The sequence below is a fragment of the Trachypithecus francoisi genome, unplaced genomic scaffold (genome assembly GCF_009764315.1).
Source record: "Trachypithecus francoisi isolate TF-2019V2 unplaced genomic scaffold, Tfra_2.0 Contig01440, whole genome shotgun sequence".
Lineage (NCBI taxonomy): Eukaryota > Metazoa > Chordata > Mammalia > Primates > Cercopithecidae > Trachypithecus > Trachypithecus francoisi.
The window spans coordinates 15,405,927-15,431,616 of record NW_022681431.1 but is presented as its reverse complement, the minus strand read 5'-3'; the positions used below and the strand labels follow the sequence as shown (position 1 = coordinate 15,431,616).

The 25,690-nt window shown below is 39.0% G+C and overlaps 1 protein-coding gene and 1 pseudogene across 2 annotated transcripts; one reads left to right on the top strand and one right to left on the bottom strand.

Moving 5' to 3' along the window:
- Positions 1–266: 266 nt before the first annotated feature.
- On the bottom strand, positions 267–2,371 carry LOC117092055 (annotated as a pseudogene).
- A 234-nt stretch (positions 2,372–2,605) lies between these two features.
- On the top strand, positions 2,606–25,652 carry PBK (PDZ binding kinase). Of its 2 annotated transcripts, none has more exons than XM_033229381.1 (8): positions 2,606–2,952; positions 7,474–7,551; positions 12,376–12,469; positions 17,360–17,502; positions 18,061–18,230; positions 19,819–19,948; positions 24,104–24,283; positions 24,790–25,652. In XM_033229381.1, exons 2-8 carry the CDS (start codon positions 7,494–7,496, stop codon positions 24,984–24,986), a joined length of 972 nt encoding a protein of 323 aa, XP_033085272.1. In that variant the 5' UTR covers positions 2,606–2,952; positions 7,474–7,493; the 3' UTR covers positions 24,987–25,652. The 2 variants fall into 2 exon arrangements, with proteins under 2 accessions (XP_033085272.1, XP_033085271.1); XM_033229380.1 differs by having other exon boundaries at positions 2,668–3,010.
- Positions 25,653–25,690: the final 38 nt, after the last annotated feature.

The following is a 25,690-nucleotide window of genomic DNA, read 5'->3' as shown; positions in this document are numbered from 1 at the left end:
CTTTGAAGGGTAGAAGTAGGTGCTCTATAAATGTGTTTTTTTTTAAATTGATGAAGGACAACTTTATTATTTACACTTAAAGGCTGATGAAAAACCATTACTTATCCTGTTAAAGAAAATCTAACATTTCAGTTGAAAATATAGTAACTATACTCATAAAATATTAAGTTGTCTAAAACACAACTTGAAAGCATCTAGCATGCATGATTAATTTCAGTACAGTGAATTCAAAATCAAGTATACATGTTACATACATCAAAGCTAGATTACAAATTATCCTCCTCATCATCATCTTCATGTTTTCTTTTCATTGGTGGTAGTTTGTGATGACACCATATTAGTGTAATAAGAATGTCTCTGGACCATTCGTGGTGGATTAACCAGAACATTCTGAATTGCTGATGTTACAGGAATTAATGCTTCACAGGGCAATGTGAAGCAGACATCTGCACTGTAAACCTTTGCCTTGTGAGGGACATTCGAGTCCTTACTCTAGTTGCCACAAACATGGTTTGTGGGGGTGGTGTGCCCAGTGTGTGAGTACCTGGTGGGCTAGTAACTGAACCAACATTTAACCTGGGTGAGACAAATAATGCAGGGTGTTCACAGGAGAATAAAAACTCCAAACAGAAGTTTCCCTTGAGTAGGGGCTATGGGCTGACGAACCCCTGAAAAACAGGGTGTGGACCAAGCTGGCTAAGACCAACTAGACCCAATGCACCGGATTTGACCTAGGTTTCACCTAGGACCTCATTATATGCTCATTAACACACTAAATCACACCCACCAGCGCAGTGACAGTTCTGGGAACACCCATATTGGTGTAAAAATGAGTGGCACCACAGTTCAAGAAATCTCCATCTTTTTCCAAAGAATTTTCATAACTATTCCATCCCTTGGTTAAAGAAACCCCTACAGAGAGAAACTGCAAACCTCACTGTGTGAACATCTTGAGTACACCCACAATGCCTGTTCTTAAGTGTGTACTTTTTCCCTTTGCAATAAATCTCCATACTTTCACCATTTTCCAACTCATCCTTGAATTCATTCTCAAGACGGTGTCAAGAACGGGGTCCAGGGCCCACCGGCATTTGAGGACCTCCCCTGGCCCACTGATATCATGGGGACTGTTATTCTTCCCTCAGAAGTTGATACCTTTTTCTGTAAAGACTTAAGCCTGTATGTATGAGACAGGAGTTTGACAGGACTGATTTCACAAGATAGAGGTCACAAAGATCCCTACTGATAAAACAGACGCAGTAAAGAGGGCGGCCCAAACCCACCAAAACCAAGAGGGCACCCCATGGGGAGCCACTCAGCGTTTCCTTTCCTGGTATACCAGGGTTGGAAAAACCACTCCAGGCACATAACCTGGGTCAAGATTGCAACTGAAATCCATTAGTGGATGACCTCTGGTCATCCTCACTTCTCATCATAGGATAATTATAATGATTTAGCTACCGAAAGACACTCCCCTGAGTGCCATGACAGTTTACAAATGCTATGGCAACCCGGGGAAGTTATTGCCCTCTCTGGTCTAAAAGGAGGAGGAACCCTCAGTTCCAGAAAATCCCCAGGGCCTTCTTGTAAAACTCATGAATAATCCACCCTCTATTTAGCATATGATCAAGAAATAACCATAAAAATAGCCAACCTGCAACACTCCAGGCCGCTCTGCTTATGGAGTAGCCACTCCTTTATTCCTTTACTTTCTTAATTAAACTTGCTCTCATTTTACTCTAAGGGCCTGCTCTCGAATTCCTTCCTGCTGCAAGCCAGGTGGCCTCTGTGGCTGTATCCTAGTTTTGGGGTTTTCCCTGCAACATATAGTTTGGAGCTGTTAAGCAATATCTATTGGGTGGCAATCTAGGACTTGAATAGGGCTTGATCAATGGCGAAGGGGTTTGATTTCTTTGCCTTGCAATATCTAATAAAAATCTCTTGGGGCAGAGAGGTATAAAAGCTGGTCGGCACACACTGCATTGCAATTGCACATCAGTAGCTTTCTTAGCGTGGCTTGAGTAAATTTTCGCATCATCTAGAACTGTGGTCACATAGGGGAAGGCAAACTCCAACATGTGATTTGTACCTCTTGGCTCATATTCTTTGATATCCACGATCCTCAGGACCTGAGGATGCCTCAGGGCACATCTTCCGCGTGTCTTGGGGAGAAGCCTTCTCACCAGGCGGTGATCAGACTTGCGGGGCTTTGTCACCTACATTAATGGATTCCAGTCTCGATCTTGATGCAAGTTCTTTGCTTGGTGTGGTTTTTCCAACCCTTGGTGTACCTTAAAACAGAAATGAGCGGCCCCACAAGGGGTACCCCCTGCCCCAAGCACTGGGCCCCCTGGTCTGCCCCATGGCCCATCCCCTCCTGGGGAGTAGATGTTCCTAAATAATCGTTGAATAAAGAATGTTGAACTGAATGTGGCAATTACATGAGTTAGCAACATTTCTAAATATCTTTTTTTTTTCCCTCGGCTAAAGATGATTGTTCCTTAAGCCACACATTTGTCCTGATAGTGTTTCAAGGCCTCATAAACCTGTAATAAAATTGACATCATAATCACGACACACTCAGCACAGATGTGAGCGTTTGGAGAGCGCTTCAGCCTTCAGCACAGGCACGTGTGTTCTATTCACGGGATCTGTGCTCCTCGGAAGGGCTGATGGTTCCTGTAAATGTTTGTGCTCCCCGCGCCTTTCCTTCCTTCCTTTGTCTTTGGCGCCTGCGGGCATTGGGAGGCCTGGGCGAGGCAGAAGGAATGGCGAATCGGCGGGGCGTGTCCTTCACGCCGCCCCGTAGGTCCGGGGTGACGCTAGCGCGGCGCGCGACCTTTTGAAAGCCTGGAGAGTTCGAATAGCAACGGCTGCTGCCGGGCGTACGTGTTGGTGCTAGAGGCAGATGCAGGGCCTCGCTGGGGGCCTCTCGGGACCAATTTTGAAGAGGTACTTGGCCACGACTTCTCTTCACCTCCGACCTTTCCTTCCCGGGGCTGAGACTCTGGTAAGGGGAATTTTTTTGCGAGCCCCGGCGGGGGCCGAGCCCGGAGCCGAGGCCTCTGCAGGGGCTTTCGTGACAGGGTAGGATATGGTTACAGCCGAAGAAGGATTTTGGCAGCCACCCCCTTGTGAGTCCCTGGATCGGGATAGACAGTCTGACCTCCACTCCCGAACCCTGCTGAGCGTGTGAGATGCAGAGGAGCTGAGACTCATGCGGTTCACACTTGGCCTTTGCTTTCCCTTGGACGTTCTACATCTACTTTCTCTTTTCTCCTTTACTTTTTCCTCTCATTCTTTTATTTTCCCCTTTTCTGCTGCCCTTCCGCGCCTTAGCTTTGTCAGTAGTATCCAGCTATTTGTTGAGTCCCAGGGTCCCAGGCTTAGGGCCCAAAGGTCACTGACATTTTGACCTGGCAGATCTGCAGATTAGCTTGCTTGAGTGCTGCTCACCTTAATGCTGCTTCTTAAACAGTACTTGATTGTTAAAAATATCTTAAGTAATCCACAGAGTATGAGATTCTGCTCACGGTCATCCTACTGCCATTTCTAATGTATCTTCATCTAAATATTCACTGTTTTTTTTAGCTGTCATCTTCATGAGACCCTTGTGATTTAGAATTAGTATGGTTATTTAACAATTAATGTTAAGAATGCATATACAATACATAACATGATCTGAGGCAGAGTTTGGGCAACTGGCCAAAAGCCATCTGTCAGTAGTTAATGCCTAAACCTGAGTGTGCAGTCGGGAAAAAAGTGGCCCTCAGACAACTGTGAAATGGATAGGACATGGTATATTGAGGTGCAAATAGCTTGGAGTAGAAGGTGGGACTCAGTCCTAAGAGAATATAATGAAATGTTAAGACTTCTGTTTAAACCTAGTTGTTTTTAGACATAGGTTTTCTTTTTTAAAAACATGCTGCTTCTGAATATCAAATCCTCCGTAGACTGAGCAGGAAAAGGCAGTGAGACTTATAAGACTCATTATAAGATTTCCAGGACACTCTATGCGCCCGGATTTTCTGCATCCTACTTTATTGGCACCTCCTTGGTTGCTTTGTTTTTCCTTTCTCATGCTTGGATGCCCTAGGGCTCACCCCTCGTCTCTCTACAGTTTACTCCCTAGATGATCTTACCTAGTCTCTTGGCTTTAATAACGTCTGCGTGCTGCCATCCCACAAACTTAAATCTTCAGCTTGCATTCTAGACCCATATCCACCCACCTATTTGACTCCCCTCCACAAAACTCTCCAACAGCTTTCTGTCTCTCAGTACAAGCTGAAATCTTGACTGTGACTACAGTTGAGTAGAAGTCAGAATCCTGTGGCTACAATGCTCTACTTGACTTGCCACTTCCTACCCCCAGCCTCCCTGACTTTGTCTCTTTCTCCCTCTTGCTAGCTCGCCTCTTGGTGAAGATTTCTGCCTCGGGTCTTTGTATTTCTTGCCCTCTCTCTGGAAGACTTCCACTAGATATTTGCTTGGCCCTGCTCCCTCACTTCCTTCAAATGAGTTTCTCAAGGAGACCTTTCTTGACCACTTTAAACTCAAATATTAAGCCCCTTCCCAAGGCCTTCTGCTCCCTTCACTGATATATATTTCCCCTGAAATAGTGTACGTTTATCTTCATACTTGTTTGGGTCTAGTTGGCTGCTCTATTTCCAGAGTGTAGAACAGTGCACTGTTAGAGCACATGGTATGTGCTCAGTGTGTGCATATTGATTGAGTGAATGAAGAGTAGCTTCACAGAGGTAGATAGAAATCTTAGAGAAAGCTGGGTGCGGTGGCTCAGGCCTGTAATCCCAGCACTTTGGGAGGCTGAGGCGGGTGGATCACCTAAGGTCAGGCATTTGAGACTAGCCTGACCAACATGGTGAAACCCCGTCTCTACTAAATACAAAAAATTAGCTGGGCATGGTGGCACATACCTGTAATGCCAGCTACTTGGGAGGCTAAGGCAGGAGAATTGCTTGAACCTGGGAGGCGGAGGTTGCAGTGAGCCTAGATTGCACCATTTCACTCCAGCCTGGGCAACAAGAGTGAAACTGTCTCAAAAAAAAAAAAAAAGTCTTAGAAGATCTTTGAGGTGCCGCATCACAGCGTCCTGTGGGGAAAGATAACACAGATGGAAGAAGGGGAGTCAGAATGACATGGGGAAATTATTTCCGAAGTAGAAATACCTCCTGCAACCACTCTGCTAAATAGTTTATCCTTCCCCAAAGTTCTGAAACTGGTTTCAGAAATTCTGCAGTTCCTGCCTTCAAGTTAAATGCATCACTTCATAAAATTATTATATTCTTGACAAATACATGTAAAGGGGCTCTTCAGTACAGGTAAATCTGAAGACAATCGTGATTGTAGCTACATTTTAAACAAGATGAACAAACTTGTCATTAATAGACATTTAAAGCTGGGCCTTTGAGATTATTTTCTTCACCTTACTACACAGTTTTTAAAGATGCTAGTATTAAGGGCTCTATAAAAAATTTAAGCAAATCCCCCTTCTTCCCAACTTTTTATATAGACAAATGAGCTTATAGACATGTAGGAACAGTTTTGCTTTATAATAAATAAATCTAATAGGAAACCTAATTTTTTAAAAAGAAATATAATTTTTAAGATAAAAAAATTTTTATGTTACAGAAGAAAGAAACACATTGAGTTGCTTTGTTTATATATGTGGTATGTACATTTTCTTTTGTTCTTTTTTTTTTTTTTTTTTTGAGATGGAATCTCGCTCTGTTGCCCAGGCTGGAGTGCAGTGGTGCGATCTTGGCAAACTGCAACCTCCACCTTCCAGGTTCAAGCGATTCTCCTGCCTCAGTCTCCTAAGTAGCTGGGATGACAGGTACACGCCACCACGCTTGGCTAATTTTTTTGTATTTTTAGTAGAGACGAGGTTTCACCATGTTGGCTAGGCTGGTTTCGAACTCCTGACCTCAACTGATCCGCCTGCCTTGGCCTCCCAAAGTGCTGGGATTACAGGTGTGAGCCACAATACCCGGCCTCATTTTATTTTCATAGACAACTTTTATAACCATTTATTGAGATAATTAATATATCATAAAAATCCATCCTTTGAAAGTGTAAAATTCAGTAGTTTCTAGTATACTCAGAGATTAATATATTAAACCATTATCTGGTTTTAGAACCTTTTCATCACCCCAGAAAGAATCCCCATACCCACTGGCAGTCATTCCACATTCTTTGTCTCCCAGCCCCTAGCAACTATTCAGCTATTTTTTGTCTCCATGATTTGCCTTTTCTGGACATTTCCTAAAAATGGGATCATTGGATGGGCACGGTGGCTCATGCTGTAATCCCAGCACTTTGGGAGGCCCAGGTGGGTGGATCACAAGGTCAGGAGTTCGAGACCAGCCTGGTCAATATGGTGAAACCCCATCTCTACCAAAAATATAACAATTAGCCAGGCGTGGTGGTGGGTGCCAGTAGTCCCAGATACTCAGGAGGCTGAGGCAGGAGAATCGCTTGAACCCGGGAGGCAGAGGTTGCAGCGAGTCGAGATCACACCACTGCACTACAGTCTGGGTGACACAGCGAGACTCGGTCTCAAGAAAAAAAAAATGGTATCATCATACATGTAGCCTTTATGTGTCTGGCTTCTTTCATTTAGTATAATGTTTTCAAGGTTCATTCTTGTATATATTGGCACTTTATTCCTTTTTATGACTGAATATTCCATTGTACAGTTATGTCACATATTTTGTTCATTCATCATCTGATGGAGAGTTCTGTTGTTTCTGTCTTTTGGCTGTTATGAAAAATGCTGCTTGCACAGTTTCCTTAAAGGATATAAGAGACATGTTAACAGCTACTCTTGGGAAGTGTGAGAGGGAGACATACTGATTACCTTGTTGTACTAGGTGATTTTTTTTTTTTTTTAGCTAAGTGCGTATATTACTTTATAATTAAAATACCCAATCACTAATATTAGGATGGGGGTAAGTAATTGTACTTTTTGGTTTTAGTTCCCTCATTTTAAGTAAAATTGGATGAAATGTTTGTTGAGGTCTTTTTTAGTTCTCAAATTTTGTTTGTGATGAAATGAGTGATAATGTTATAGGCGTTTTTTGTGTGTGTGTGTGTGAGACAGAGTTTCACTCTTATTGCCCAGGCCGAAATGCAATGGCACAAACTCGGCTCACCGCAACCTCTGCCTCCCAGGTTCAAGCGATTCTCTCCTGCCTAAGCCTCCCGAGCAGCTGGGATTACAGGCATACGCCACCACGCCTGGCTGATTTTGTATTTTTAGTAGAGACAGGGTTTCTCCATATTGGTCAGGCTGGTCTCGAACTCCCAACCTCAGATGATCCACTCACCTCAGCCTCCCAAAGTGCCGGGATTACAGGCATGAGCCACTGTGCTCAGCTATAGGCATTTTTCTTCATGAATGAGAGTTGTATTCTTTGTATCTGCTGTGTAACTTGCAATTTGTTTTCATCATAGGACTGAGAGTGGTTGTCACAATGGAAGGGATCAGTAATTTCAAGACACCATGCAAATTATCAGAAAAAAAGAAATCTGGTAAGATAGCAGATGTAAGACTTTTTTTTTTACTATTACTATTGTTGTTTCGCTTAGAAATGTCCTAGTAATATTTAGTTTGATTCTTTATTATCGGTCACTTAGAAACTTTAGCGTAAATCCCCTTTATGATGTTAATATTAACAAATAAGACTTATTTTATAGGCTAGGGTTTGATCATATCTGGACTAATTTTATTGACAATCTAACAGGTTTGGAGGCTCTCCCTGCTCAATAATCAACTTAGCTTGACCCATTAAGGAACTGCTTTACCTTTCTCTCTCTCATCCATATATCGCTCTTGTGAGGGAAAGATATTTTCCAAGGCAACTCAATAGATAAAGGACAATCTTTTCAACAAACACCTGGATATGCAAAAAATAAGCCTTGACCCTTAACTCCCATTATATAAAAAATAGCTAAAATTAAATTTCTAGAAAATAACATGAGAAAATATTCTGTTGTCCATTTCTAGTGACAGATTTTTCATATTGACCTTGTATCCTGCAACCATCCTAAACTCACTTATTCCATTAGCTTTTTAATAGATTGCTTAGGATATTGTATATGGTTGGTCATTTGTCGATGAATAAAGACAGTTTTACTTTGTTTCCCAGTCTGTATGGCTTTGTTTCTTTTACTTTTTTTAATTGCACTGCCTTCAGTATGTTTTTGAATAGAAACGTTAGTGGATATACTTCCTTGTTCCCAGTGTATTATGTTAGATGTAGGTTTTTCACAAATGCCCTTTATTAGTTTGAGGAATTTTTCTTCTATTTCTAGTTATTATCGTGAGTGGGTATTGAACTTTGTAGAGCGCTTTTTCTGAATTTATTACATTTTCTTTTAAAATCTCTTAATGTGGTAAATTACGTTAATTTTCAAGTGTTAAACTGACCGTTCAGGCTCTATATGCATGAGGGATATTGGACTGCAGTTGTCTTTTTGGGATATCTGTCTAGTTTTAGTATTAGGTTATTCTGTATTCATAAAGTAAGGTGAGAAATGTTTCTATTTTTTTAATAGAAATACCTTTTTGTTTAACTTTATGTGGAATTGTTCTTATTCCTCCTTAAACTGGTGGAATTCACTAGTAAAGCTATCTGGGCCTGGAGTTTTCTTAGTAGGAAGATTTTAACTGTGATTTCACAGTTCATAGATACAGGGCTATTCAAGTGATCTTTTATTTTCTTTGTGAATTTTGTTAGTGTTTTTCAAGGAATTTGTCCATCACTTCTAAATTGTCAAATGTACTGGTATAAAGTTATTCTTGATATACTTTTATTAACCTTCTAGTGTTCTTTTTTATATCTAGTACTAGTATTTTATATTTTCTTAATTTTTTTCTTTAATCAGTATGACTTGCGGTTTATGTATCTTGGTGAATGTTGCATGCACTTGAAAAGGACATTTTTTTCTACTCTTGTTGGGCACGGTGTTCTACAATGTCAATAGGTCAAGCTGATTGACCTGTTTGTGTTATTTTCTTCAGGTCTTCTATATCCCCACTGATATTCTGTGTACTTTTTATATTAATTACGAGAGAAGAGAGTTGAAGTTTCCAACTACAATGTGGATTTGTCGGCTTCCCTCACCCTCAATTTCTATCAGTTGTTGCTTCATGTATTTTGAAGGTTTGTGCTTTGTTATTAGGTACATACACATTTAGGATGGTTATTTCTTTACTTTTTTTTTTTTCGAGTTTCCCTTTGTCGCCCATACTGGAGTGCAACAGTGCGATCTCGGCTCACTGCAACCTCTACCTCCTGGGCTCAAGCGATTCTTGTGCCTTGGCCTCTGAAGTAGCTGGGATTACAGGCGTGCACCACCATGGCTGGCTAATTTTTGTATTTTCAGTAGAGACAGGTTTTCGCCATGTTGGGCGGGCTGGTCTCAAACTCCTGGCCCCAGCTGATCCACCCACCGTGGCCTCCCTTTCAAGTGCATGCAACGATCACCAAGATACATAAACCATAAATCAGATCCCAAAGTGTTGGGATTATCTTGTCTGGCCTAGGATGGTTATTTCTTTTGATGAATTTATACCTTAACTATTATGAAATACCCTTCTTAATCCTCAGTGGTACTCTTTGTTCTGAAGTCCACTTTATGTGGTAGTAATGGAGCCACTCCAGATTTATTTTGTATTTTAATGATGTTTTTCAACCCTTTACTCTTGCCCTATTTGTGTCTTTATATTTAAATTGAGTTTATTATACATGGCATGTCTTGAGTTGTTTTTATCAAACATTCTGACAACTTTAATTTCCTTTAATTTGACTGTTTTGCCATTAGCTACTTGTGGCTATTTAAATTTGGATACATATTAATTAGAATTAAATAAAATTACAAATTGAGTTCCTCAGTTGTATTAGCCACATTTTAAGTGCTCAGTAGCAACTGACTACCTTACTGGACAGCACAGATGTAGACATTTCTACATAGCAGCATGATGTATTGGACAGCTGTTTAGACCATTTATACTCAATGTAATTGTCTATTGTTGGATGTAAATCTGCTGTTTTGCTATTGTCCCATAGCTCATTGATGATTTTTTAAAATCTTTTTCTCTCTTTGCTTCATTTTTTGATAGTTTTTGTTGCTCTGTCTTAAGATTTAGTTATCTTTCTGCTCTAAGATGATGTAATTCTTATTCATTGTATTTTTCATTCCTAAGCTTCTATTTTGTCTTTTTCTTCCTTATTATGCTCAGACTTTCCTTTATATCATTGAGCATATTTTTAATATTTGTCTTAAGGTTCTTATCTGCTAATTTTGCCATCCCTGTCATTTTTTTTTTTTTTTTCTTGAGAGAGAATCTTGCTCTGTCACCCATGCTGGAGTACAATGGTGCGATCTCAGCTCACTGCAACCTCCACTTCCTGGGTTCAAGTGATTCTCCTGCCTCAGCCTCCCGAGTAGCTGGGATTACTGGAATGTGCTACCATGCCTAGTTAATTTTTGTATTTTTAGTAGAGACAGGGTTTTACCATGTTGACCAGGCTGGTCTTGAACTCCTGGCCTCAAGTGATCTGCCTGCCTCGGCCTCCCAAAGTGCTGGGATTACAGGCGTGAGCCACTACGCTTGGCCTCCTGTTACCTTATGGTATGTTTCTATCGATTTTTTTTTTTTTTTTTTTTTTTTTTTTGAGATGGAATCTTACCCTGTGGCCCAGGCTGGAGTGCAATGGCACGATCTCGGCTCACTGCAACCTCTACCTCCCAGGTTCACGCCATTCTCCTGCCATAGCCTCCTGAGTAGCTGGGATTACAGGTGCCCGCCACCACTCCCGGCTAATTTTTTGCATGTTTAGTAGAGACGGGGTTTCTCTACTAAAGAGAAATGTTGGCCAGGCTGGTCTCGAACTCCTGACCTGGTGATCTGCCTGCCTTGGCCTCCCAAAGTGCTGGGATTACAGGCATGGGCCACCACGCTGGGCCTCTATTGATTTATTTTTCTCCTTGTATGGGTCATATTTTCTTGCTGCTTTCATGCCTGGTACTTTTTGATTGGGTGGTAGATATTCTGCATTGTCTAATACTGGATTTTGTTATTCCTTTAAAGAGGGTTTGATTTAGTTATGGTCTGAGGTTAAGTTTCCTGTACATTAGCTTGTTCCTTTTGCGACTGGCTTTTAAGCTTTGTTATGAATGTTTATCTGGGGCTAAAATCTAGCTGTACTATCTAGTTGTGACCCTTTTAGAGGACTTTACTATGTGTTATAGGGTTACCATCTCTGGCTCATGGTGACATGAAGTGTTCCTAGACCTGTATGATCTCTGGTAATTGTTGAGCCAATTGCTTTCCTCTGGTGCTTTCCCAGCTTTGGGGCATCTACACATTGTTAAGTGCAGATAAGTACTTGGCCAAACACTCAAAGGGAGACTGTTCAGATCTTTGAAGTGCTCTCTTTGGAGCTCTCTTTAGTTCTCTGCTCCACAAATTCTAGCCACCTAGTCCTTTTTGACCTCTGATCTCTCTCTCAATGTGACAGGACTGCTGGATTATGTAACCTCTGTCCTGCAGTCTGGAAACTGCCTTTAAGCAGTAAGTTAGGGCAGTGATAGGGCTCATCTCATTTGTTTCTCTTCTCTCAGGGATCACAGCGCTGCTCTACCTATTGTCAAGTGTCTGAAAACAATTATATTTTGTCTAGTTTTCTAGTTCATGGCGAGATGGTAACTCTAGGAACAGTTAATTGTCGGGGGTAGTTAATTATTTTTCATGAGCAGAAGCAGAGCTCCATCTTTTCATCTTTTTTTTTTTTTTTTTGAGACTGTGTCTTGCTCTGTCACCCAGGCTGGAATATAGTGGCATGAACATACCTCCTGGGCTCAAGTGTTTCTCCCAAGTAGCTGAGACCACAGGTGTGTGCCATCATGCCAGGCTAATTAAAAAAAAATTTTTTTGTAGAGATGGAGTCTCTTTATGTTGCCCAAGCTGGTTTGAAACTACTGGACTCAAGTGATCCTCCTGGCCTGGACTCCAAAAGTTTTGAGATTATAGGCATGAGCCACCATATCCAATCCCTTTATCTTTTAACAATGTTTTAAAAATGTGAAAACAGTTCGTAGGTTGTAGACCATACAAAAACAGGGCATTTCCCAACCTCTGCTTCAGAGTTACTCTAGGATGAAACTCTAAAAGTAGACTTGGTCAAAGGGTACCCATTTAAAATTAGGATATATGTTGTCAAATTGCTCTCCAAAAAGACTGTGCCAATTAATACTCTTGGCAGTAGTATATTGAGAGTGTTAAGAGGTTTTGTTTATTTTTTATTTTTATTTTTTATTAATTTTATTTTTTATTTCTCTGACATTTAGTATTATGTTCAACTCCAACTATAAATATCCCGGCCTCTCCATTTATGCAGAAGCTTGGCTTTGGTACTGGGGTAAATGTTTACCTTATGAAAAGGTAAGTGTAAGAGTTCAGATTAACCTTTTTACATGTAACTATAATTCTACCGTACTTGGAGACAAAAAAGTAGTATGAAAATTCCAGTATTTAGATTCGGTGTCTGTTCCTGATCCTGGCTGACGGCTGTATTCCAGTCCCTAGACCCTTTCATAACTTTGCCAGTAGCTCTGCCTCTGCTTTTCTCCTAGATTCCTCCTGATGCGTTATTAATGGGGAAGTCATTTACTTTTTAATTTTTCATTGGCTTCCATAAGAAGAGGAAGTGGCAAGGGAAAGGGTACCTTTGTGGTAAACCAGATTCTTCATGAGAAAACCTCAAAGAGGAAGCCAGTGTTGGGTGATGTCAGTAACTGCTGTCTCCTCTGCAGCATTGCCCTCCTAAGATATTCTCTTCTAAAAGAAGTAAAAGGTTTATAGCATTGTTATTAAGAAGGGTAAATACATGATTTTAAAGTAGGAATATTGTGTTAAAAGAAAAATGAAATAATTGAACAAGTATGGTGCCAATATAGCTGTCAACAAAGTGTTTTTTTTAATTGTTTTTTTATTATTCATATATTTTTTTGAAACAGTCTCTGTTACCCAGGCTGGAGTGCAGTGGCACAACCTCCCAGGTTCAAGCGATTCTCCTGCCTCAGCCTCCTGAATAGCTGGGATTACAGGTGTGCACCATCACACCTAGCTAATTTTTGTGTTTTTAGTAGAGACAGGGTTTTGCCATGTTGGCCAGGCTGGTCTCGAACTCCTGGCCTCAAGCGATCTGCCCACCTTGGCCTCCCAAAATGCTGGGATTACAGGCGTGAGCCACCATGCCCAGCCCAAAATTACTTCTTTTAATCATTACTCTGTACCTAGTTTCATGTTTATTAAGTGGTAAAAAACTAAGTTAATATATATTCCTTAATGCATTCTTGAAATCAGTCTGACTAGTCCAACCCTCAGTATCTTAGCTTCATCCAGGATTACATTGTTTCCAGATAGAAATGCTTTCTTTAATAAGAGGCTAATTAAGACTAATTTAGTAATTATATACAATGGGTATTCCTGAAGCATTTTTGCAGTTTAAACACTTTTTTTGTATGTTTGTGTGGTATTAATTTGTTTTCTAATTTGTTTTTTAGTGTTAACTCCTATTTTGAAAGAAAAAATTCTCATAGATTTATGGCTAGTTTCATTTTTTCCCCCTTTTAAAAAAACTTTTTAAATGTAAAGTGTTTTTAACAAAGTTACACTGTATGTGGTTTAGTCAAAAAGCTTCAAATAGCTGATCTTGAAGAACAGCAGTGCCTGCCTGACCCTACCACTCCTCATGATTCAGCCCTATCAACCTGGGATGTCTTTTATCCATAACCTGCAAATTTCCTGTGCTTCTCTGCTGAATTAGATCCTGTGTTTTTCTCTATCTTGTGTCTTAGTATTTCTTGATTTACATCCTGTTTTCATTTAGGACATCTTGTAGCTCCCCATCAATCAGTGCACAGAAGATATATTTTTTGAGAATTTGCATTTCCAAAAATGTTTTCATTTTACTCATACTCGAATGGCCCTTTTTGGTTTTTCTGGGTTACGATTTTCATTTGGAAACAGTTTCCCTCCAGAATTTTGAGAATATTAGTCACTGACAGTTTTTTTTTTAGCTTACACTGTTGTTGACAATCATGAAGCCTTTTTGACTGCTGATTCTTCATATGTAATCCGTTTTATGTTATCTGTCCCTCCCACTGTCCTGGATCCTGGTATGATCTTCTGTGTGTTGCTAGCATTTTGAAATTTCCCAATGACATTAGTGGATATGGGGCTCTTGGAATCTGAATAGTTCCTGTTCTTCAATTTTTGAGACATTATTTTAAAAATTACTTTGTTGATTTTCACTCCTGTTTTTCTCTGTTCTCCATCTGGAATCCTATTATTTCAATTTTGAACTTACTGATTTCTCATCTACCTCTTTTTTGCTTGGTTTTCTTATTTGCTATCTTCTCAGTTTCCTGAGATTTCCCCAGCTTTATCTTTCAACACTTCTATTGAGTTTTTATCTTGTTTTAAATTAATTGTCCTTTTTAGAAAAAAGCATCTTTAGTCTTTTGGAGTGCTAGAAATGTTCAGTATCTAGGTGTTGATAACACAGGTATATGCACATGTACCTGTTCATTGAGCACTTAGTATGCATATGGTGATTAATTATTACCCTGCTTCTGTATTACAGGTTCTCAACTGACAGTAAACCTCAGGCTGAAGACTTGTTTTATACCTTCCAAAGCTAGTCTACCATCTTTAGAAGCTGGGGATGGGGGATGGGCAGCTAGTGCAGAATTAAGGAGGGTATCTAGGAGTCCACCTGTTTTTTATCATTATTATTTAGAGACAGGGTCTCATTTTGTTGCCCAGACTGGAGTGCAGTGGTGCCATCATAGCTCACTGCAGCCTCAAACTCCTTGGTTTGAGCAATCCTCCTTCCTCAGCCTCCCAAGTAGCTGGACTACAGGTATGGGCCACCACATGTGGGTGTTAAAAGTTTTTTGTAGAGAAGGGGTCTCACTGTATTGTCTACGCTGGTCTCAAACTCCTGGTCTCAAGTCATCCTCCTTACTTGGCCTCCCAAAGTGTTGTGATTACAGTTGTGTGCTACCCCTTCCAGCCCTACTTGCTGTTTAAATAACTTGCAAGCAGTTAATTGGGGCTAAGTCAGTTACTTTCATCTGCTTTCCAGCTTCTGAAATTTTGTTGCTGTTGTCTCCTCTGCTATTTCCATTCTTCCTGGCTGGTATGTCTTAAAATATCCATTTGCTATTATTTTAGTGGGCTTGGAAAGGATAAAAACAATGTGTATGTTTAAGCTGCAATTTTAACCCAGAAGTCTATATTTTTTTGTTAAATCAAGTTTGCATTCCTTGGTTAAATCCAACATAGTTTTGATGTAGTAGTATTTTTAAATAAACTGATGGATTCAGTCTGCTAATGTTAAAGTTTGTTTCGATTTTTATATCTAAGTGAGGCTGGCTTGTGGTTTTCCTTTTTCTACTGTCCCTTTTTATTTTTTGAAATTAAAGTTATATGAGACTCATAGTCCCTTTTCTGTTCCCTGTGGAAACAGTTTATATAAGACTGAATGGTAAATTCTTTGAAAGCTTAGTAAACTCACCTGTAAAATCATCTACACTTTGTATTTCTAGTAGGAACATTTTAAACTGGTGATTAAATTTATTCATCAGTTTTCTTAGATTTCTCTAAGTCTTTGTCCATTTTGTCTTAAATGATTGCATAAAGCTTTTATTATTTACTTATATATTTTTTCTCTTGTATCTGTAGTTTTGTTTCCATTTTTATTTGTGATATTATCTTTATTTTTTCTTGTGTAATCTCATCAGAAACTTGCCTTTTTTTCTATTAGTCTTTTTAATGAACCAGCTTTTTGCATGGTCGAGTATTCAGATTTCATAAATCTATTCTTATTCTATAGATTAGAATATGTTATGGAAAAGATGAAGATTGACTTGTTTACTAAATTCTAAACTTTCAAGAGCTAAACTTTCAACCCTTAAAACTTGAAAAATATATTTTTCATAATAAAATGATATGCAGATGCTCATCATTATCCTCAAATGCTGCTATCTTTTTTTTTTTTTTTTTTTTGAGATGGAGTCTCGCTCTGTCGCCCAAACTGGAGTGCAGTGGCCGGATCACAGCTCACTGTAAGCTCCGCCTTTCGGGTTCACGCCATTCTCCTGTCTCAGCCTCCCGAGTAGCTGGGACTATAGGCGCCCGCCACCTCGCCCGGCTAGTTTTTTGTATTTTTTAGTAGAGACGGGGTTTCACTGTGTTTGCCAGGATGGTCTCGATCTCCTGACCTTGTGATCCGCCTGTCTCGGCCTCCCAAAGTGCTGGGATTACAGGCTTGAGCCACCGCGCCCGGCCAAATGCTGCTGTTATCTAAAACTGGAGGTTTAAGAATAGTTTAGATCAACTTACGGATGATAGATGTGCATGAATTAAGAAATCTTGTGATCCTTTTAGTATAGGTTTTTTGATTAAACAAAAAAGGTTCTGCAGTCATAGAGCTATGCCTGTGAGAGAGTGCAAAGCTAAATAGATCTTTGGTTCAATCTCCTGTGTTCTTACCATTAAACTTTCTGTCTTAAACTTCTGAGGCTCTTTCACTAGGTTTTGTGCTGTTATGCTGCATATACGTAAGTATTTTGTGATTTGCTGTACTCATAAATATCTACCACCTCAGGTAAATCTTTCCCTGACTTTATTTTACCTGTTTATTTAGGCCTTAAAACATTTATACCTTAGATATTTCTAAAATGGCTGAATCTTCCTAGAAAATAGAAAGTTTAAATTTTTCTCATTTGTATGTTCATCATTATCTCCTTAAGCACTTATCTTTGAGCATGTGGTAAAAGGTATAAGGTGAATTGGTCAGTGTGTAGTGGAGCAAGAACAGCATGTTGTTCTTTGGATGATGATATATGGGCAAAATGTTCTTGATTATCTCTTCTTTAAATTTCCTAATTTTTTTCTTTAGCATCCTATAACTCATCTCTGATACATATAATTAAAATATTTAATAAGTAGTAGTCCGACATACTCAAATGGAAAAATTGGAAAGTAACAATTTTCAGGTTTAAAGTTTGTAACATTCCATCTTTACCCTTCAAGTTCTTTTTATCCTGTCCCTTCCACTGTATAGATAGTAAGACTTGTCTATTAGACCTTATCTCCCAATTGAAATGGAAATGTAGCAGAGGTGTTCATAGTCCAAATATCTTAAATACTGTTTTTTAAAACAAATTTCTTTCAAGTTTTTTCCCAAAAATTTGGAAGTCATTTAAAAAAGTATTGTGGTTGTATTGTTTTCTATCCTTTTTAAATGAATTTTTTCCTTAGATCTCCAAGAGGTTTGTCTCATTCTCCTTGGGCTGTAAAAAAGATTAATCCTATATGTAATGATCATTATCGAAGTGTGTATCAAAAGAGACTAATGGATGAAGCTAAGATTTTGAAAAGCCTTCATCATCCAAACATTGTTGGTAAGTTTAAATTTGGTAGTAATGTCTGGTATATTATTTTGTTTATTCAGAAAAAGGTTATATGCTCTCTTAACTGGTCTCACTAATAGAAATGAAGAGGATGGGACTGGATGTTTAATGGGAATCAAATTAATGTGATTGGTCTAAAATAAAAATTTGCATATAATATTTTTTGATGCCTATATATTTAAACTTCGTGGAAATAGATAAAATTATGTTGCTAGTTCTATGAAGATTTTAGGAATATAAAATCATTTAGATAATTTAAATCCATTTAGGTAATTTCTTGGATTTTGTTTTTCATTTTTAATACAAGTAGGGCTGGCGAAACCATTATATTTAGGGAAGCAAAGGGAAGTAAAAGTATTTTAATTTGTGGTACTACTGGCAAACACTGAAGGCATTTTAAATGAGATCTACTGAATTAGTCTTATATATAGTAGCTGTTTAATTGTATATTTGTGTTAGTCCAGATCCATGTTTTCAATCACATTACTATAAAGGACTTAAATATTATTGTTCTCTATATTAGTGAAGAAATGTCATGTTTTCTTTAAGGTTATCGTGCTTTTACTGAAGCCAGTGATGGCAGTCTGTGTCTTGCTATGGAATATGGAGGTGAAAAGTCTTTAAATGACTTAATAGAAGAACGATATAAAGCCAGCCGAGATCCTTTTCCAGCAGCCATAATTTTAAAAGTTGCTTTGAATATGGCAAGAGGGTTAAAGGTAACTATGCCATTATATTTTAAATGACTTCTGTTTTTGTTCATATTTTAAATGAACAAATAATCACTTCGCAGGACATCTTTGAATGTGGATGGATATTGTTACTTGTCAGTTCCAAAAAGGGGTTAGTGGAAAACAAAATAGAGGCTTACATTTCTGCTTCCAAATTACATTCATGTGTAGCTTAATATGTTCTGAGAAATGTGTCATTTGGCAGTTTCATCACTGTGTGATGCGGACATCATAGAGTATACTTACACATGCCTAGATGGTAGAGCCAGTTACACACCTGAGCTATGTGGTATATATAGCCCAGTTCTCCTAGGCTACAAACCTGTATAGAATGATACGCTACTGAATACTGTAGGCAACTGTAACACAGTGGTAAGTACTGTGTGACTAAACATATCAAAACATAGAAAAGGCAAAATCAAAATAAGATATAATCTTATACAACACCGTTGTATATGTTGTCCATCATCAACCAAAACATCCTTATACGTACGTGTGTCCCTAGTCATTCATTGTCCCACATGGTCTCAACAATTTATGTATGCTTCACTGAAGATTCCAAAATTGTTTCTAAAAATTACTAGCCTCAAAATTGTGATATCTTTTGAAATCTGCAGTTGTATCTTCTGATACAACTTACCAAGTTAACTAATAAGTAAACTTAGAAACTACAAGTATATATACATACTTATAAATAGTTAACTTGGCTGGGCATGGTGGCTGACGCCTGTAATCCCAGCACTTTGGGAGGCCAAGGCGGGCAGATCACGAGGGCAGGAATTCGAGACCAGCCTGGCCAACACAGTGAAACCCCATCTGTACTAAAAATACAAAAACGAGCCGGGCGTGTTGGCGGGCGCCTGTAATCCCAGCTACTCCGGAGGCTGAGGCAGGAGAATCGCCTGAACTTGGGAGGCAGATGTTGCAGTGAGCTGAGATCACGTCACTGCACTCCAGCCTGGGCAACAAGAGCAAGACTCTGTCGTCTTGGGAAAAAAGTTATAATTATTTATTTTATAAGTATAAAAGGTTAGTGGGAGGATCTATTTCTAAATAAACTTTTAGACTTCTGGTCAGTATGGCAGACTGAGATAACATGGGATGTTCCCTTGTCTTGTTTCAAATAATCTGAAATGCTGGGCCGGGCACAGTGGCTCACACCTGTAATCCCAGCTCTTTGGGAGACTGAGGCGGGTGGATCACTTGAAGCCAGGAGTTCGAGACAGACCAGCCTGGTCAACATGGTGAAACCTTGTCTTTAATAAAATACAAAAATTAGCCGGGCATGGTGGCACCCACCTGTAGTCCCACCTATTTGGGAGGCTGAGGCAGGAAAATCGCTTGAACTCGGGAGGCGGAGGTTGCAGTGAGCCAAGATCGTGCCACTGCACTCCAGCCTGGGCAACAGAGTGAGACTCCGTCTCAAAAAAATAAAAATAAAAATAAGGTTGAAATGCTGGACAAATGTAAGCCTAGAGTTTAGGAAGGGAGTTCAAGTAGTTATATTTGGAGGTTATCACATTTTTTTATTAGTTTGTGTTTCTGCTCATATGTGTTAAATTTTTTACTATTTTAGTATCTGCACCAAGAAAAGAAACTGCTTCATGGAGACATAAAGTCTTCAAATGTTGTAATTAAAGGAGATTTTGAAACAATTAAAATCTGTGATGTAGGAGTCTCTCTACCACTGGATGAAAATATGACTGGTAAGTTGTACTCTTAAGTTTTAAAATTTTGTTTTTAATACAGTGTTTACATTTTTAAATATGTAAGTCCACATGGATCAAAAATCAAAAACTATTTTTAAAAAGTATATGGTAAAAAGTCCCTTTTCTCTCTCCTAGTCAGCCTGCAGTCTTCTCCCTTGCCACATGTACAGTATAAATTACTGTATTATTATTAGTAGTAGTATTAGTATATATTTTAACTGGAGTTATCTTTGGGAAAGATTTGTAACTGGATTGGGATCTTTAAGCAGGAAAGCATCTGGGAATAGAAAGTAAAATTTAGTAAGGTTGTGTAAAGCGGTTTATTTAGCATCAGTAAAGTGACAAGATTTAGGAAACTGGTAGAAGAAACTGGAATGAAGCAGAAAAGAGGCATGTTAATGAAGGCTGGTCTTTGGCTCTTTGCCCTTTCTTCTCTATTGTATATACTACTGATCATTGACTTCGCAGGGAATTTAAGATATGTTCTTGGTGAGAAACAAGAGCCAGCCTCAAGAGAAAGCCTCTGCTTCCAACATATTATTTAGTAAATAATACTTAAATGTGTCTCTTTATATGAACAGAAGTTAAACGAATGGTTAATAAATGCTGTTTAAAACATATAACTGGCCGGGCGCGGTGGCTCAAGCCTGTAATCCCAGCACTTTGGGAGGCCGAGACGGGCGGATCACGAGGTCAGGAGATCGAGACCATCCTGGCTAACACGGTGAAACCCCGTCTCTACTAAAAAATACAAAAAAAAAAACTAGCCCGTCGAGGTGGCGGGCGCTTGTAGTCCCAGCTACTTGGGAGGCTGAGGCAGTAGAATGGCGTAAACCCGGGAGGCGGAGCTTGCAGTGAGCTGAGACCCGGCCACTGCACTCCAGCCTGGGCGACAGAGCAAGACTCCGTCTCAAAAAAAAAAAAAAAACAAAAACATATAACTACTTTGATATCAGAGCATAACTCTGATATCAAAACCTGACACATTGTGGGACATCCCATTGATCCTGATGTGATTATTATGAACTGCATGCCTGTATCAAAATCTCATTAACACGTAAACATATACACCTGCTATGTACCCAGAAACATAAACTGACATTAAAAATTCATAGTCCAATACCCTTCACAAACATAGATATCAAAATCCTTAACAAAATATTAGCAAATTCAGTCTAATACTACATAAAGACACTACATCTTGACCAACTAGGACTTATTCCAGGAAGGAAAAGTTGTAACAATCAAGTATCAGTGTCCTCACTGTGCTGTATGTTAGGTCACCAGAACTTACTCATCCTGCCTAATAGAAGCTTCGTGCCCTTTGTTAACAATACTGTATACTTGAGATTTGCTGAGAGTAGATCTTGAATATTCTCACACACAAAAAGGAAAATGGTAACTATATGAGGTGATAGATATGTTAATTAGCTTGATCGTGGCCGTCAGGTCACAGTGTTTACGTATATCAAATATCAAGTTGTATACCTTAAACATATAATTTTTGTCAATTATACCTCAAAGCTGGGAGGGGGGAGTCAATATAATTCACCATATTAACAGATTTTTTTATTATAAGTTCTAGGGTACATGTGCACAATGTGCAGGTTACATAAGTATACATGTGCCCTGTTGGTTTGCTACACCCATTAACTTGTCATTTACATTATGTATTTCTCCCAATGCTATCCCTCCCCCTGCCCCCCACCCACGACAGGCCCTAGGGTGTGATGTTGCCTGCCCTGTGTCCAAGTGTTCTCATTGTTCAGTTCCCACCTGAGTGAGAACCTGCTGTGTTTTTCTGTCCTTCTAATAGTTTGCTGAGAATGATGGTTTCCAGCTGCATCCATGTCCCTGCAAAGGACATGAACTCATCCTTTTTTTATGGCTGCATAGTATTCCATGGTGTATATGTGCCACATTTTCTTAATCCAGTCTATCATTGACGGACATTTGGGTTGGTTCCAAGTCTTGGCTATTGTGAATAGTGCCACAATAAACAGCATGATTTATAATCCTTTGGATATATACCCAGTAATGGGATTGCTGGGTCAAATGGTATTTCTAGTTCTAGATCCTTGAGGGATCACCACACTGTCTTACACAATGGTTGAACTAGTTTACACTCCCACCAACAGTGTAAAAACGTTCCTATTTCTCCACATCTTCTCCAGCATCTGTTGTTTCCTGACTTTTTAATGATTGCCATTCTAACTGGTGTGAGATGGTATCTCATTGTGGTTTTGATTTGCATTTCTTTGATGGCCAGTGATGAGCATTTTTTCATGTGTCTGTTGGCTGCATAAATATCTTCTTTTGAGAAGTGTCTGTTCATGTCCTTTGCCTTTTTGATGGTTTTTTTTCTTGTAAATTTGTTTCTTTGTAGATTCCAGATATTAGCCCTTTGTCAGATGCATAGATTGCAAAAACGTTCTCCCATTCTGTAGGCTGCCTGTTCACTTTGATGGTAGTTTCTTTTGCTGTACAGAAGCTCTTTAATTAGATCCCATTTGCCTATTTTGGCTTTTGTTGCCATTGCTTTTGGTGTTTTAGTCATGAAGTCCTTGCCCATGCCTATGTCCTGAATAGTATTGCCTAGGTTTTCTTCTAGGGTTTTTATGGTTTTAGGTCTAACATTTAAGTCTTTAATCAAATATGAAAACTACATATCATCTCAATAGATGCAGAAAAAGTGTTTGCAAAACCCAACATCCATTTTTGATTTAAAAAAAGATTAACCTCTCAGCTAACTAGAAATAGAAGAGATCTTAGCTTGAGAAAGGCTGTCTACAAGAAAAACCTGCAGGTGTCATACTGAAGTAGGGAACAAGGCCAGGATGCCTGCTCTTGCCAGTGTTATTTAACAGTCCTATAGCCCTAGCCACTAAAATAAGGCAAGAAAAGGAGAAGGCAAAATTGGAAAGGAAACAAACTGTCCTTGTTTCTAGTTGATATGTTGTTTAGGTAGAAAATCCCAAGGAATCTATAAAACAGCTATAGTAAAGTTAGTGATTACATTTCTGTGTATTAGCAATAATAATTGAAAATGGAATTGTTGGCCGGACGCGGTGGCTCAAGCCTGTAATCCCAGCACTTTGGGAGGCCGAGATGGGCGGATCACGAGGTCAGGAGATCGAGACCATCCTGGCTAACACGGTGAAACCCCGTCTCTACTAAAAACTACAAAAAACTAGCCGGGCGAGGTGGCGGCGCCTGTAGTCCCAGCTACCCGGGAGGCTGAGGCAGGAGAATGGCGTGAACCCGGGAGGCGGAGCTTGCAGTGAGCTGAGATCCGGCCACAGCACTCCAGCCTGGGTGACAGAGCGAGACTACGTCTCAAAAAAAAAAAAAAAAAAGAAAAGAAAAGAAAATGGAATTGTTTAAAATCTATTTACAAGTACCAAAACCCAAAATATTTCAGAATAAATCTAACCAAAAAAGTCTAAGTCCTCTGTAATGAATATTATAAAGTATCACTGAGAAAATTCAGTAAGATATAACTAAGTGGAGAAATATATGACTGTGGTTTGGAAGACTCAATACTACTAAGATATTAATGCTTATCAAATTGATCTAGAGAGTCAGTTCAATCCTAATGAGAATTCTAGCTGGCTTTTTCATTGAAATTGACAAGTTGACTAAAATTTAAATGGAGATGTGAGTGGACCTATTTTTCTTGGGCTTTAAAAAAGAGCCAGTGTGTGATTTCTCCCTTTCCCTTTTCCTTGACATAGCAATCATGGAAGCATAGAAATTGTACTTCTCTCAGCCTAATATTGTTCACAAACTGAAGAAATTCAGGTCTAGAAGTGATCTGCTCAAGGTCACGCAGCTTGTACTTGTCTTTGAACCAACCCAAGCAAGGCAGTCTGGCTCCAGAGTCTGTAATCTCAACATCCACATTCTGTATTCCTAATTTCTAAGAGAATTGCTGTTTCTCTACATACCTGCCAACTGACCAGCTTCTGGAATATTTACCAACCTGAAAGGTAGAAAGTAATCCTTATTGAGGTTGAGTGTATTTTCACATTTACTGGTTATACTGATTAACCTGTGAACTACTTGTTCAAATCATTTGCCCGTTTCCCTCTGGGTTGCTTGCCTTTTTGTGATTTGTAGCGCCTGCCTTCATAACCATCTTGCTTGTTTCAGTGACTGACCCTGAGGCTTGTTACATTGGCACAGAGCCATGGAAACCCAAAGAAGCTTTGGAGGAGAATGGTGTTATTACTGACAAGGCAGACATATTTGCCTTTGGCCTTACTCTGTGGGAAATGATGACTTTATCGATTCCACACGTTAATCTTTCAAATGATGATGATGATGATGAAGGTATGAATACAATTTCTAACATAAATCCCAGTCTCTTCATTCACACTAAAGATTAGTTTATATAATTTTTATCTTTCTGTTGAAACTTAAAATAGCAAGTTATCAGATCTTTAGTTGTGTAATTTCTAAGATATGTGTTAGTACTGATGACTGATTTGGTACCACCAAGGTTTAATCTCACAAAAATGAGACATAGATTGAGAATAGGGGGAAAAATTGAGGCTATCCAGAGAAGCAAAAAATTGCCTTAAAAACTCTCCTTACCTGAGAAAATGACTGGAAAGCTATCATAGGAAGGGTGGTAGTAGGGGTCGATAACCTATAAATCCAAAACTAAAGCCAATCTACTTGATAGCAGGACAATTGAAGACATTTCCATTCTGTCCATGGCAGAATGGAAAGCATACTGGACCGTAAATTCTTGTTTCAGGAGAAGGGTGAGCTATTAAACTTTTCCATGACATACAGTGATTTTGTTTATTGTTTCAATCTCTAACTCCTTCAAGATAAAACTTTTGATGAAAGTGATTTTGATGATGAAGCATACTATGCAGCCTTGGGAACTAGGCCACCTATTAATATGGAAGAACTCAATGAATCATACCAGAAAGTAATTGAACTCTTTTCTGTATGTACTAATGAAGACCCTAAAGATCGTCCTTCTGCTGCACACATTGTTGAAGCTCTGGAAACAGATGTCTAGTGATCACCTCAGCTGAAGTTTGGCTTGCGTAAATAACTTATTCCAAAACATATAGTTACTAACAGTAGTTATTAGACTCTAAAATTGGCATATTTGAGGACCATAGTTTCTTGTTAACATGTGGATAACTATTTCCAATATGAAATATGCTTATGTTGGCTATAAGCACTTGAAATTGTACTGGGTTTTCTGTAAAGTATTAGAAACTAGCTACATAAGTACTTTGATACTGCTCATGGTAACTTAAAACACTAGCAGTAAAACGCTGTAAACTGTGTCTAACATTAATTTAACGACCATTACTTTTATTAGTGATCTTGCTTATTCTCTATTTTAATGGATCTACTGAAATTAGCACTTTGTACAGTACAAAATAAAGTCTACATTTGTTTAAAACACTGAACGTTTTGCTGATGTGTTTATCAAATGATAACTGGAAGCTGAGAACATGCCTCAAAAAGAATAGCTCCTTGGATACTTCAGACTCTGGTTACAGCTTATCTTGAGCTCTTGGATCTCCTCAGATCTTTTTTGCTTTAATTTATTAAACGTATTTTCCATACTGAGTTTAAAATTTATTAATTTGTACCTTAAGCATTTCCCAGCTGTGTAAAAGCAAGAAAACTCAAATAGAATGATATAGAATAAAGGACACTTTGGGCACCATAAGGTGTCTCAGCATTATTTTATACTTCATTGATTTG

Bases quoted from the DNA above. Each gene is read 5' to 3' on its own strand.
- PBK (XM_033229381.1), top strand. From the start codon at position 7,494: ATGGAAGGGATCAGTAATTTCAAGACACCATGCAAATTATCAGAAAAA. The intron at 7,552-12,375 runs GTAAGATAGCAG...TCTGACATTTAG, and splicing joins ATCAGAAAAAAAGAAATCTG to TATTATGTTCAACTCCAACT. The intron at 24,284-24,789 runs GTATGAATACAA...AACTCCTTCAAG, and splicing joins TGATGATGATGATGATGAAG to ATAAAACTTTTGATGAAAGT.